Below are 12,433 nucleotides of genomic sequence, written 5' to 3'. Positions count from 1 at the left end.
TTCATTGCGGCAGCCGGGAACAAGGCTGGGCCAGCACCGGACGGGTAAGTACGCTGGTCCGGGGCTCTCCGTCCTCATAACACCACCATAGCGGCTGGGAGCTGGGCAGAGCTGCTGCCCGTGAGGCGCCGGGACCGGCTCAGGCCTGGGCGCTGAGGGAAACCTTTACCCGGTTAACAGGCCCCAGCGCTTGGGCCAGGCTGCCCCCAGCCAAGGCCCAGCCCTTGGAGAATAGAGACACTCGGTGTTCATAGAATCACTTTGGTTGGAAAAGGGCTTTAAGGTCATCGAGTCCAACGTTCATGTTCAGGACCAGCAAATCTTGTTCATCAAGAAGACCCATCTTTAACAAGTAGTTTTGAATGTGGATATAGGGTCCTTCAAAATTAAATAGTAACGAAAGCACTAACGGAGAGGAAGATACTACATTTTCCAAGCCTCTGACTGTAATGAAAATACACGTTTCCGTAATTACAGTGGACCTATTTATAGAATGCATTTTACAGGGGTTACACAGTAGGTTCAAAGAAGAGCTGGGTGGTGAACATACGTAGAATTGATTTCTCAAACAAACGTAAGTAACCAAGGAATCATCTCAAGTAGGAGGAGAAACACACTAAGGAAAAGTCATCTAGCTTCGTTACTCCATTTATTTCTCCATTTACTTTAAAATACTGTCTTCCAGCAGAATCTCAGAAGTGTTTGGCAGCATACCAGTAGTGACTTCCAAACTAAACCTTGTAGAGGCAACAACAGTATGCCTTCATGCATTTTTTTTAACATTTATAAATTCCCATTTTCTAATGACTATGAGAACTAGTTTTCCAATTTTAAGTTTTGATCAAGTTCAACATTTGTTTTAACCTAGGAATTCAGTTTGTTTAGTGAATCTGTGAAGAGACTTGACCTACATCCATCTTTCCTAGCTGACTGTGGTTGAGGATTGTACATGCAGAGTAACTGCTAACGCTGATAATTGAAGAAGCAACATCACTGACACCAGGCATCAGACATTACACTGAAGTGCATGGAGAAGCAAACATATTAAGTCCTCTACTGAAGGCACTGATGAAACTAATCCTATATAGGCTACACTAGCTACTGCAAAGGCGCGGGTTTCCTGCTGCAAATCCAGTGAATCTTAGAAGTCTGCTTCAAACACCAGAATAACTCATGACAAGAAGGGTGGGATGCCGACACCTGAAGATGATTTGGAAGGTCTCCTCAGAGTGATTTAACTGCAGAAAGGTATGACTCATCTGCCTGAATGGAGATTTTTCAAGTTTTATGTACAAACTTGTTTGAATGTGTTCTGAGACACTCACTTAGAACAAAAAGCTTTTTACTTGCAACAGTAAATCTAGTGTTAGCTCTCCAATCTCACTAGTTTGATACCTAAACAGAGCCAGCCAGTTTCCCATTTAATGAACACATACCTCTTTTGATTCATGGATTATTCGAAACATTGAAATTAGTATAAATTAATAAGTTTGAAAGTGTATTGGTATTCATTTATTTTTGGAGGCCAGCAGGGAAAACTAGTTACTTTTGCTATTACTTGCATTCAACAGCGTTTCAATTAACGCCTAAAAATTGTTGCTTAAACATGTTTAAGGCATATTACCCATAGAAAACATGCATGATTTGAACATCTATAGACAAAGTGACAAATCCAAAAGTCCAAATCAATGTCCAAAGTGACAAAAGGATGCGTCTGCAGAACTGAACATACGTAATACTGGAATGCAAGATTTAATGCACTACAATAGGTTAATTTCTTTAAGGAATGCTTTGGTATATGTATTTTAAGCATATTTTCTGTGAATAGACAAAATAGAGGTTGCTGAAGTTGATTTAAAACAGAGTTAATTTCTGTACATGCAAGTCACATGGTTTGGTGTTATGAACCGCAACCAGGTACTCCATCTTTATTTTATCTCAAGAAGCATCATTATGATTTCACCCTCATGATCACGGTTCTGATTTAGTGAACAGTATAAAGCTCAGAAAAGGAAAGGCCAAAAATCCCCCTGCATACTGAACTGGTGTTAAAAAGCCCTAAGGGAAAGACAAAAATTCCTCAGAACAAAAATTAACAGGCAAAAAGACACTGTAAATATTTATGTTGCTTATGTACAGTGTCCACACTCCTCTTCGGTCACTAATTTAGTTATTTACCATGTACTTCATTCAGGAGACAATGACAGTCTTCCTGGCACAAATCAAGGGTTTGTTATGTAGCAGAAATGGTACTCCCAACATTTTAATGCACAAATTGCATTCCTCTGGGAATTTCCACAAAAACACCCCTGGAGTAAGAATGCAGTAATTGTCAGAAACAGCATTTGTTCCTTGGCACAGCTAAAATAGGTCATCCAGTGCTATTTCTTGTTACAGTTTTATGCAAGACATTTATAGGACTTTAATAGTTATGTAACTTTAAACATCATAAAACTCATCAGCCACGAGATGTCACAAGACAACACAAGGGAGGGAACTGCAAGTGTTTGCACAATCATATTTTATAAAAGCTTATAAGATTAAGGCTTACTTCTATAATGTGCCTCATGTTTCTACGTCCATTAAACAGGAAAAAGAAAACTTACTGGCATTACTTTTCCTTCTTCATCACAGACACACATTATCACTTCCACGTTTCTCTGAGTTGTTTTATTGTATTTATCAAAATCGCCGTACAGCAATGTAATATAAATGTCATTTCTTATATCTCCTAAAAAAGAAATTGAAAGGTTAAAAATGAATGAAAATGCTGTGAGAGCATAGGGTCAACTGAACTTCACAAGAGTACCTCTTTTTCTGCAGTGAAACATATAAAAATGTCTATTTTTCATCTGAAGTTTTTATCTCTCATTCTTAGCTAAGAACCTACTACGATGTGATGTGAAACGAACCAAATGCAAGTCCTCAGAGGGACTTGAAGCAATTCTCGTCCTGCACTGACACCTGCTGGTGAGGTGACAGATGATGCCATTACTGAATTTTCCCCAAATACACAGCTCTCTTTCCAGAGGGAGCTTCGTATTTTAATTTTCTCCTGTGAACAAATTTATTATTTTAAAAGAAATATTGAGATTTGCATGGAATTTTTGGGGGGTGTTTTTGTTTTTAAAAAAGGAGTACTGCAGACAGTGAGTGACTTTAATTGGAAAATACCTTACCATCAATCCAAAAAATTCAAGAGATTGTAAACTCGTATGTTTATTATTATTAAAGGACAGTGATAAGTAACAATAAAAATAAGGTTAATTTAAAATTCAAGTAAGCATCCACCATAATCTACTTAGAAGATAAGAAAGCTATGTACAAGGAGCTGGGATTATCCCTCACTGTCTTGATTTTATTTTTTCTGTTTAAGTACTAGAAAATACTTTCCAAGGATTTCACTGTTTTATATAAGCCTCTAATACCAGAACAAAACTTACCATCAAGAGTGAATTCTAAAGAGCCCCTGATTTACCCATTACAGAAGTAAATAAGGCTGCAGCTGATGCTCATTAACCTAGGGAATGAAAAAAATCCATTCCTATTACAGAACAAGAGCACCTCCTACCTGGCATGATTATTTCAGGAAATCCTAGCTTTCTAGCAACAACTGTGGTTCTGTCTACAAGATGTGGATAGTCCTTCCTAGTTTGAATCACATCTCCAACAAGCATTTTCACAGTTACCCAGAGACCTATTAAGACAAAAAAAAAAAAAAAAAAAAAAAGAGATAGCATTTATGGTAAAGAAAAAAAAAAACCAAACTCTTTTCAGCTGATTGCCTCTTCTACCCACCCAAATAGTGATAAGAATTCACTTCCTCCACTTCCTTTAGCTGAAAGTAAAATCTCTATAATCCAGAACTGTAGCCACTAATTTAAATAGCCCTAAGATTCTGCAACAAACTCATGATACTTCACTTCCAGCTACAAAGTTGTCTCACCTCCATGGTGGTGCTACAGCTCTAACAAAAACCTTTCTTTAAAATTTAAACAATATAAAATTAAGTTCCACAAAAATACCTTGTTAGATAACTTTTAAAAAAAGTCTACTTTACCTTGTCCACCACTGTCTCCTTTTGATGCCGTGACTTTGCTTAGGAGACTGTGTAAAAAGTCATTCTCTGCCAGTACCCTGCAGGATAAAAAACAATGTCTACTAGGAATTAAGTGCTAAATATATCAAACACCATTCAGAACATAGATGGCAGCCAGCCTCAGTCATCTTTGCAGTACTTGACCTTAATTTGATATATTCTGTAATTTCATTAACTCTCCGAATTGCAGACCACTCACATGAATTTTATGTGCACATTGAAGTGGAAAACATTAAATTGACAACTTTAGGAATGGCACTTTTTGTCAGACTGTCAATATTAAAACTTATCATTTTGTAGGAACGCACAATGTGAATGCATTCACCAACATGCCAGTCCAGTCCACTTTCCCTGATAAACAGCCTAACAAACAAGTAAACTTTGATTTTTTTTTTCAGTTACATTTGAAATTAGCAACAGATTGATTTAGCACATGATTACAACATAAAATTATTCAAAGCAAAATTTTTTTTCCTGAAACATTTCAGATTGTTATAGCCAAAGAGATAGAGAAATATTTTTGTGCATATAAAAAAAAAAAAGATATCTATGACTATCTTACGGGTGAAAGGGAATAAAATGCTGCTTTTCTTCATCACTTTCAGCTTTTCCTTTTATGATATCTGTAATATCCATAACTAGAAGAGTAAAAGAAAAATAATCAAAACTTAAAATAGCATTGCAAAATATATCCTTATCTATGAATAATGCACATTAATTTTTTGTGCCTCAATGCAAACACAGATTTTTTGCTAGCAAGCATGGTTAATTTGTGGGGCAGAACATTTAGTGCAAAGTCCACACTACCAACACGATGTTGCGTAAATGGAAAATTACTTCAGACTATTTTTGGCCTAATCCTATGAATACGGGTGTGAGTGCATTGGTGGTGCTCTTGGGACATAAGTGTTGGTTTTATTTCATCTGCAAGGAATTCTGTTATACTCTGGTACTGCGCTTTGATTTGCGCTGCATAGCAGTATGAATTATTAGGAAATTAAATTCTAAAGCACATTTTGGACCTGAACTAAAATGCTAGTGTAAGTGCAGTCTTTATGGACTTAAACTAAAACATTAAATATGGAAGAAGTTGATAGTTATATTTTGTATTCTGACATGTCTTGGTAGAGATTCTATGGTCCAGGGTTGGCAAGTATCACTTAGGCCCTGCTTCAGATATAGCACAGGACAATCAGTTACCTGCCACTCCGAAAGGCCGCCTTAGTCCTTGTGTGTATTTCTTTGAGTTACTGTCTTTGAGATCCATCCTTCCAACTCTGACTATTTGACAAACTAAATATATTTTGTCCCTGCTAAGGTCTTTATTTCCAAGATCCTAAGATACAAACAAAAAGGAATTGAAATATTACTTGGGCAAGAACCAAGTTGTGAAATTTAAACAGGACCTACAGTAACATAATGAGCCTCAGTAATCAGTGGAGGGGAAAAAACGCCCCAACAAACAAAACCCAAAAAATCCACACCACAACAACCAAACTGAGCCCACAGAAGGGATGAAAAACCTGACAGTTTAAAGTTTGAAAAAATGTAAGGAAAGATAAATAGAGAAAATAGTAGCATAGAGAAAATAGTAGCAATCAAGGGGTACAGCAGATGAAAAAAAAATACCAAATCATCAGTAAATCTATGAGGCAGCAAACTGATTTGAATAAAGGACATTGAAGCGTTGTCACTGCCTTAAAGCACTCAATGACTGGTCATCTTGCCCTTTTTATAAGATTACTTCTGCTTCCTTCTTCATCTTGCTTAATCTTCAGGAATTCTGATAGCGAGCACAGAGGAGAGACAATCTGATTTGCAAATACCAAGTAAGGAAAACTGGAAGACACTTACTGTGAATACTACTTTAAGGTTGTTGAGCATATCAATTTCCTTTGGAAAGCCTCTACTCCCCCATCTCACCAAGTAGTTCTCACTGTTTTGAAGATAAATATCTTACTGACATGTGATTTAAAAATTCTTCCTTTTCACAGTACATTAAAAACCGCAGTATATAACAAGGGTTGCATAAAAGACAATAGCTTGTGGTGATTGTTTAAATCTAATACCGGTCTAAAAAGACAAGAAGAATGCTATACAAAATACCATCACTAAGTTTTGAAAAATAGCTTGAACATAAGAGAGAATGGCACCTTTTTTGGAGGAAACAAACATCATAATAGTCTGTTTGGAATACTCAGGAATACTCAACAGAATCTTAACCTATCTTAGAATTCGTATGTTACTCCCATTTTGTCCCCTTCCTCCCATTTCAGCACTTTACTTCAGACACCACAACATTCCCCATCAACAATAATCTCTTATAATCTCTTACCTTATAATTGTTAATTTCTGTGGATCATATAGTGACATAAAGAGTTCTGCATCCTCTCCAATTCGGCAAACAAAATTCCGCACAAAGACGTATAGGCTGTGAGTGGGGGATGAAGACATTCGGGAATACGATGCATAATCTGGTTGATCCTTTGACTACTCAGAAGGAGGAAAATCATTAGGTAGATCCATGAATTGAAACGGTGGGATACTACAAGCAATTTCAATTTTTATAATATGTAACAATTAATCTTGAAAAAATCATAAAAAATGTGGATTAAAATACTAATTTCCAACAAATAAGCATTGCCCTGTATATTCCTCTGAAAGACATTGTGTAATAATGCAGACATGACTAGCAAATAAGTTTCTGACCCTGCACAGTGCTTCACCAGTGTATCAACATAATTTTCTACTATGAAGCTAGAAAGCTAACAGGTTAGAAGGTGGAGAGGTGATAAAGGTATGGAAGATCCCACCTTCCTCTCCAGAACCTTCAACATATGCAAGGAGATAAAAAGCTCAGACCAAGGTTCTTGAAAAAACTGCACCCAGACTAGGGAGCTACCTCTACAAATAATGAAAAAGCTGCTGACAGAGATGCCTTAAATCAATCTTTTGCAGTACTTAGGGGACTTAGTATGACTAAGAGCTTCCTTTGTATGGGATTCTAAGCTTACTGTCTTTTCCAGGTAGGTGTCTCCTTTTAGACAGGGATTACTTAATATTTTAATATTTCCAAGGAACACAATAGTTAAGATTTATAAGTTTCTCTTTCCTTCTCTTTTCACCTCCAGAAACCTTCCTTTCATTTAGGAGAAAAGAGCCAGGTTAAGCTTCCCTCCCATATATGAATGTATTCAAAACCTTACCTCCCAAGAAAATCAGGCTGCTTTCAAAGGAGCTATTCTGAAGTCCTTTATTAAATTTTGGTAAAGGACTGTGCCTAAAATAATTTAAAATGTTTTTGCTATGCTGTAAGAACTTAAACCCCTTTAAGAGAAGAGAGCAGGGAGCTGACTCCAGGATCCTTATGGGTCCCTTCCAACTTGACATATTTTATGATTTCTGTGACTTTCATATTTTAGGCCAGTTCTTCAGCCACTGGGCAATTATAAAAAGGGTGAAACTATCACCACTTTAGAAGGGAAGAAAAGTATCAATCTGTCACTACAGAGGCAAACCTACAAAGCCTGAAAGATTTTTTAACACAGTAGGATATAGCAGAGGGCCTACTATCTGCATTGTAATGGGGTTTCAGTGTGCTAGGAACACTAGCAAAACAAAAGGCACCTCTTTGAAGAGGAGACAAATAACATATGCTGAGATCTGGACACACCTGAGTGGGTTCACTGTCTCAAAGATAGGCTCCTAATTTCTACATACATCCCATTTTAACCACCTAGAAACAGCTCCTTAACATCTGATGGCCTAGATCTCTCTTCATCCATTGTTCAGCTCTATTTTTAAAACAAGTCAACACAGTCTGCTGCAGACTACCAACTTTCATTTTCCTTATATTGTAGTTAATTACATTTTGATGTCTGAGAAGCAAGATTTATTTAGTGACACTGATGAGAACAATCCATAAGGTGTTTTCCAGTGATTTGTCATGGGCATTAATTAAAGTGTCGTGACAGCCCAACTTTTTTTTTTGTGAAGTGTTTTACTTGCTTTATTACTGTTTATTTTCATATGAATTAAAAAAAGAACCGAAGTATCTTACAAGTTCCTTGAACAAATTTACTATATAAAAAGGTCAAGGAAATGTAGTCACCTGCTTTGCATTTTAAAAGGTGAAATTTATGCACTCGTCATCTTTGCTTAGGCATGCCAACTTCTCACATCCATAAGGTCACCCGAGTTCCCCTTTAGTGAGCTTAAATTCTTCAACTCCATCAGACTAACTAACAAGCAGCAACACATAGCAAACTAGTGTTGTCACAAGTTCTTCTAAATAAAGAGCTTTGGTTAGTCATAGCTTGTAGCCTGAACTCCAAGTGTGTAACAAGTCACTATGCTAATCAGCCTGTTGGGTAGCCCACAGATGGAATGAAGAGACATTTCTGTTTAGGAATCCAAGAATGGATTTAGAACCAGCATTAGACACAGGCTTTCAGCCTAGCCAACATTAGACACAGGCTTTCAGCCTAGCCAACAGCCTGAATCTAGTGCACAAATGCAACTCAGTTTAAGGCTTAGCCATATTTATAACACATGAATGTGAATCTACACTCAGTTCAGTCAGAGGCAAAAGTTTCCACCAGCTTTTATGGTAGAAGGTTACGTTCTTCAACCCTTGTACTGGTTTTTCATTTTGTTTTTAGCAAAGGAAGCATTAAGTTGGGCCAGTCAGTCCTACCATTTCCTCCTTAATTCGCTCAGTGATTTTATTAGTCGCTTCTTCATGTGCATGAAATAGGCTGATGACACTGGTTTTATCTGGATCCAAGATGTTTCCATCTTCATCTCTAACAATTAGATCTAGCTCAAGTATCCTGTGAAAATACAAAGAACAATAATGGCAGGGTTATTATTTCTGCTTAGAAATGCAGCGCACAAGGTGCTCCTTCAAGATTTAAAACAATAAAGTAAGTTTAAATACCTGCAACAGCATTTGATTGAAGAAAAAGTTAACTAAACCCCACAACTTTCTTTTCAAGCTGTTGTACAGTATTTATCCATTTTAGGAATGTATAGTAGTGTCACCAAAGCATTTAAATGCCTATCAGATAAAACAGATTCACCATGTTCAGTGACTTTAAGCAGTCCTCATCTCTTTTGCTTTTTAACCTTTATAACCTTTGTAATCAGGACGTGTAGGTTTTTCCTGTTACCTCCTGCTTTTATGTTGCTCTCTTACTCTCCCAGTCTTGCTACTTCACTAACTACTGGGCTCTGTTCTCCTTTGCTCTCACGCAAATCATGCCTTTTTTTCCTTCCGCTCTTTTTTTCTCAACATTCAAAAATCAAGTCTTACTTCCATACATCCTACATATTCTTGCCCACAGTGACTTGATGTTACCTCAGCCAAGAGATACCCTTTCTTCCCTATCCAGGATCTCACTCCTCCATCCCCCTCTAAAATTGGTCTACTTCGTGCCAGACTGTACGTTTCACTATTTCTAAAATGTACTGGCTGCCCTTATGGCACTGTTAATGTTGTTTGAAGCAGTCTGTATCAGACTGCAAGCCATCTTCATCACCTTACATGATTATCCACAACCTCTCCTGATTTGGTGTTTATCTCCTCTCCCACAATGACCCACTCAGCCTCCACTGTCATTCCCCGTTATTCCTTCTCCACAGTTTCACAAGTTTCCTTAATACATCACAACGCAATCCCACACTTTCAGGCACTTCCAAATACTATCTGACTTGCACTTTTCATCTATGCAATCCCAAACCATTTTAAACATCCCCTCCACCCCTGCTCCACTCTAAAGGAAGAAACTTACTGTCTCATAATTTGGAAAAAAGAGAAGAGTGTGAGAACAAAAGTCCGAAAGCAAAGTAGTATTGGTGTTGTCTTAATCAGAGCTAGGCTTCTTTGATTGGAGTATTTCAAAGTAAAACCTGTCTTGGAGCGATCATTCAGCTCCACATAGTGTAGCAGGATACATGTATTCCCACAGTGTGTTCTGTTTGAATACAATTTATCAGAAATCTGTGCGTCTGTGAACAAGTTAAGAGGAGATCTGTAACATCTTGTGGTCATTGTTTATGTCTAGCCACAGGTAACGCAAGACTTTCAGCTGTATGTAGGCCTTCAGGCCACAATAACCACAGTGACTTGAAATAGCCAAATACAGTCTATAAGCATATTCTAATGCCTATAAAACCAATATTATGAAGATTTGTTTACCAAGCTCTTTCTCCCCTTTATCGGGTGGTGGAACACAACTTGACTCCACATAAACCCACTTTTGCAAAAAAAAAAAATATGTTGTGTTGCAGGGACTTTTCATTAACAAGAAGCAGACAAGTCTTTTTGTCAAGTAACTATTCTATCCTTGGTAGTTTCACTTCTATTACCAGAACCAGAGTTCTGCCTGGAAATTCCCTAGTAAGTTGGGGCGGGGTTTGGAGGGGTCAGGTGGTGGGGTGATGCCTTTAGCAAAGCCTTTGTACACTTCAGAATGTTGCTATTCATCCACCACGCTGAGGTCTCTCAGCACTGCTTTTGAAGCGGTAGCATGACACTACTAGAGGTAGGCTGTGTTTGTGAAGAATGGACAAGTTTTGGGTCCCGAGTACACTGATGTTATATGTATATAAAGGCCAGTTACCTGACCTCAAATCTTTACAGTTGACAAGCTCATATATTAATTTATTTGATAATTATAGACATCTTGAAAAAGCAATCAGCTATGAGAAGCCTCAGCATGGTATCTACTATTTATTATCACATGAATAACAGGGAGAAGCTTGAAAAGAAGATTCAGTATGTCTACATCTCACATTAATGAGTTATGAAACTTCAAACGGGAAAATTTTTGTCATCATCTCTGTTTCATCTGAGTTCTTTAAAATAAATCATGTTTTCCAGAAGCAATGTAGGCCACTTACTTGTTACCATAGTCAATTCTGGAAGTGACTTTCTGTTTGAGTTCTTTGAGCTCATCTTTTGGCAAAGTCCCGGACAGAAGCTGTGACCGCCACTCCATTAAGTCATACATCATAGACTGCACCTGCTGGAACCGTTCTTTCTTATTTGTCTAACATATAAAAGAAAACAATAGGTTTCAAGCTTGAAGTTGAAGTGAAACATTGGTCTTAACAGTTAAAGGATGTGTCATTTTTAATGCTAAATGATTTCAGGAGCAAGAATTAGGCAAAATACCAAGCCTGGCTTCCTTCCTTCTCTCATCCCACAAATTGCTAAGGACAGAATCTCCCATGTGATCGTCAAGAAATAACATTAAATTTAAGCAATTTGCATAGGGATAGGGAATTACATTATTTTTGTGTTATTTAATTGTGCTGTTTTAAAATTCATTAACTAAGCCTCATCAAGAGAAAACATTATAGAAGCAATTTACTTCTCTGAGATACTGATAAGAGCGTGCTGGGAATAACAACATTTGATTGTGCTATTAATACATTTAAGAGAAAAGTGAGACAATGCACAGAAATCACTAAAGCAGTTCCTGTGTCATTCACTGAAACAACAGCAGTTTTGATTGTTGACTTTTACAGGAAGACGACTAAGAAGTGACATGTTTCAGAAAATAGATTATTGAAGACAAACTACACTGTATTCAAGATTCCTTTGCCCCAACAGAGGAAAAGCAAAATCCAATGGCTGGGATCCCGGAGCAGTCAGTGCAAGTTGTTGAAACAGGTTATCTGTTAGGAGACTACTCGGGTACTAGGGAGTTCACCATCATCTGATGTTTTTCCAGTCAACACTTTAACGCAAGTCTGACAGCCAAAAATTCATAAGTCACTAGAATCAGTAGGGATGAATGTTAGGCTTAAAACATGCAAAATATCTATGATTATGCAAGTGTAAAAATTAGCCCTCTATCCTTCAAATTAAAATTTCATCTCTCAGTTTTGTAGTCCAAGGACAGGTACAATATTGTAAGAAAGGTTTGATCTCTGTATAAAGGGTAGTCGAGGCCTGCAAAAATATTTCAGGCCCAATTAAAGTAAAAAGTTAATTTAAAACCAAACCAAAACAAAACATGAATCAGGTCTACACTACACTGTGGGCATTACAAGCATATGAAAAGACCACCATGACTATAGGTTGCTTACTTACAAGGAACACAGATGATGGTACAGTGGCCATTTTGACTAATACTTATGAATTCATTGCACTTTTATGTATTGGTAAAAGTGCTTACAGGAAAAAAATCTTCTCCAAGATGGAAAAAAAATGTTTTGCTTTAAGAAATGTAAAATTAAGATATTGAAAGTAAAAAGACTGACTTCCTGAAATTGCCAATTGTTAACAGCTACATGCTCCTAGTAACCCGTGAACAACTTTTGTTC

At 37.2% G+C, this 12,433-nt stretch overlaps 1 protein-coding gene across 1 annotated transcript in view; it reads right to left on the bottom strand.

Moving 5' to 3' along the window:
- DOCK2 (dedicator of cytokinesis 2) overlaps window positions 1–12,433 on the bottom strand; it is a 194,826-nt gene that overhangs the window by 165,107 nt on the left and 17,286 nt on the right. Inside the window, exons 6-14 of the mRNA XM_035889022.1 lie at window positions 11,003–11,151; window positions 8,796–8,931; window positions 6,435–6,589; window positions 5,954–6,035; window positions 5,300–5,435; window positions 4,662–4,737; window positions 4,061–4,137; window positions 3,572–3,697; window positions 2,607–2,731 (exon numbers count right to left, since the gene is read on the bottom strand). Of these exons, the coding sequence (XP_035744915.1) occupies window positions 2,607–2,731; window positions 3,572–3,697; window positions 4,061–4,137; window positions 4,662–4,737; window positions 5,300–5,435; window positions 5,954–6,035; window positions 6,435–6,589; window positions 8,796–8,931; window positions 11,003–11,151 (1,062 nt within the window). The remainder of the gene's footprint in view (window positions 1–2,606; window positions 2,732–3,571; window positions 3,698–4,060; window positions 4,138–4,661; window positions 4,738–5,299; window positions 5,436–5,953; window positions 6,036–6,434; window positions 6,590–8,795; window positions 8,932–11,002; window positions 11,152–12,433) is intronic.

Source organism: Egretta garzetta, unplaced genomic scaffold (genome assembly GCF_000687185.1).
Source record: "Egretta garzetta isolate BGI_Z169 unplaced genomic scaffold, ASM68718v1 scaffold60, whole genome shotgun sequence".
NCBI lineage: Eukaryota > Metazoa > Chordata > Aves > Pelecaniformes > Ardeidae > Egretta > Egretta garzetta.
Note: the sequence above shows the minus strand (reverse complement) of the source record. Positions and strands in the feature narration are given on the sequence as shown.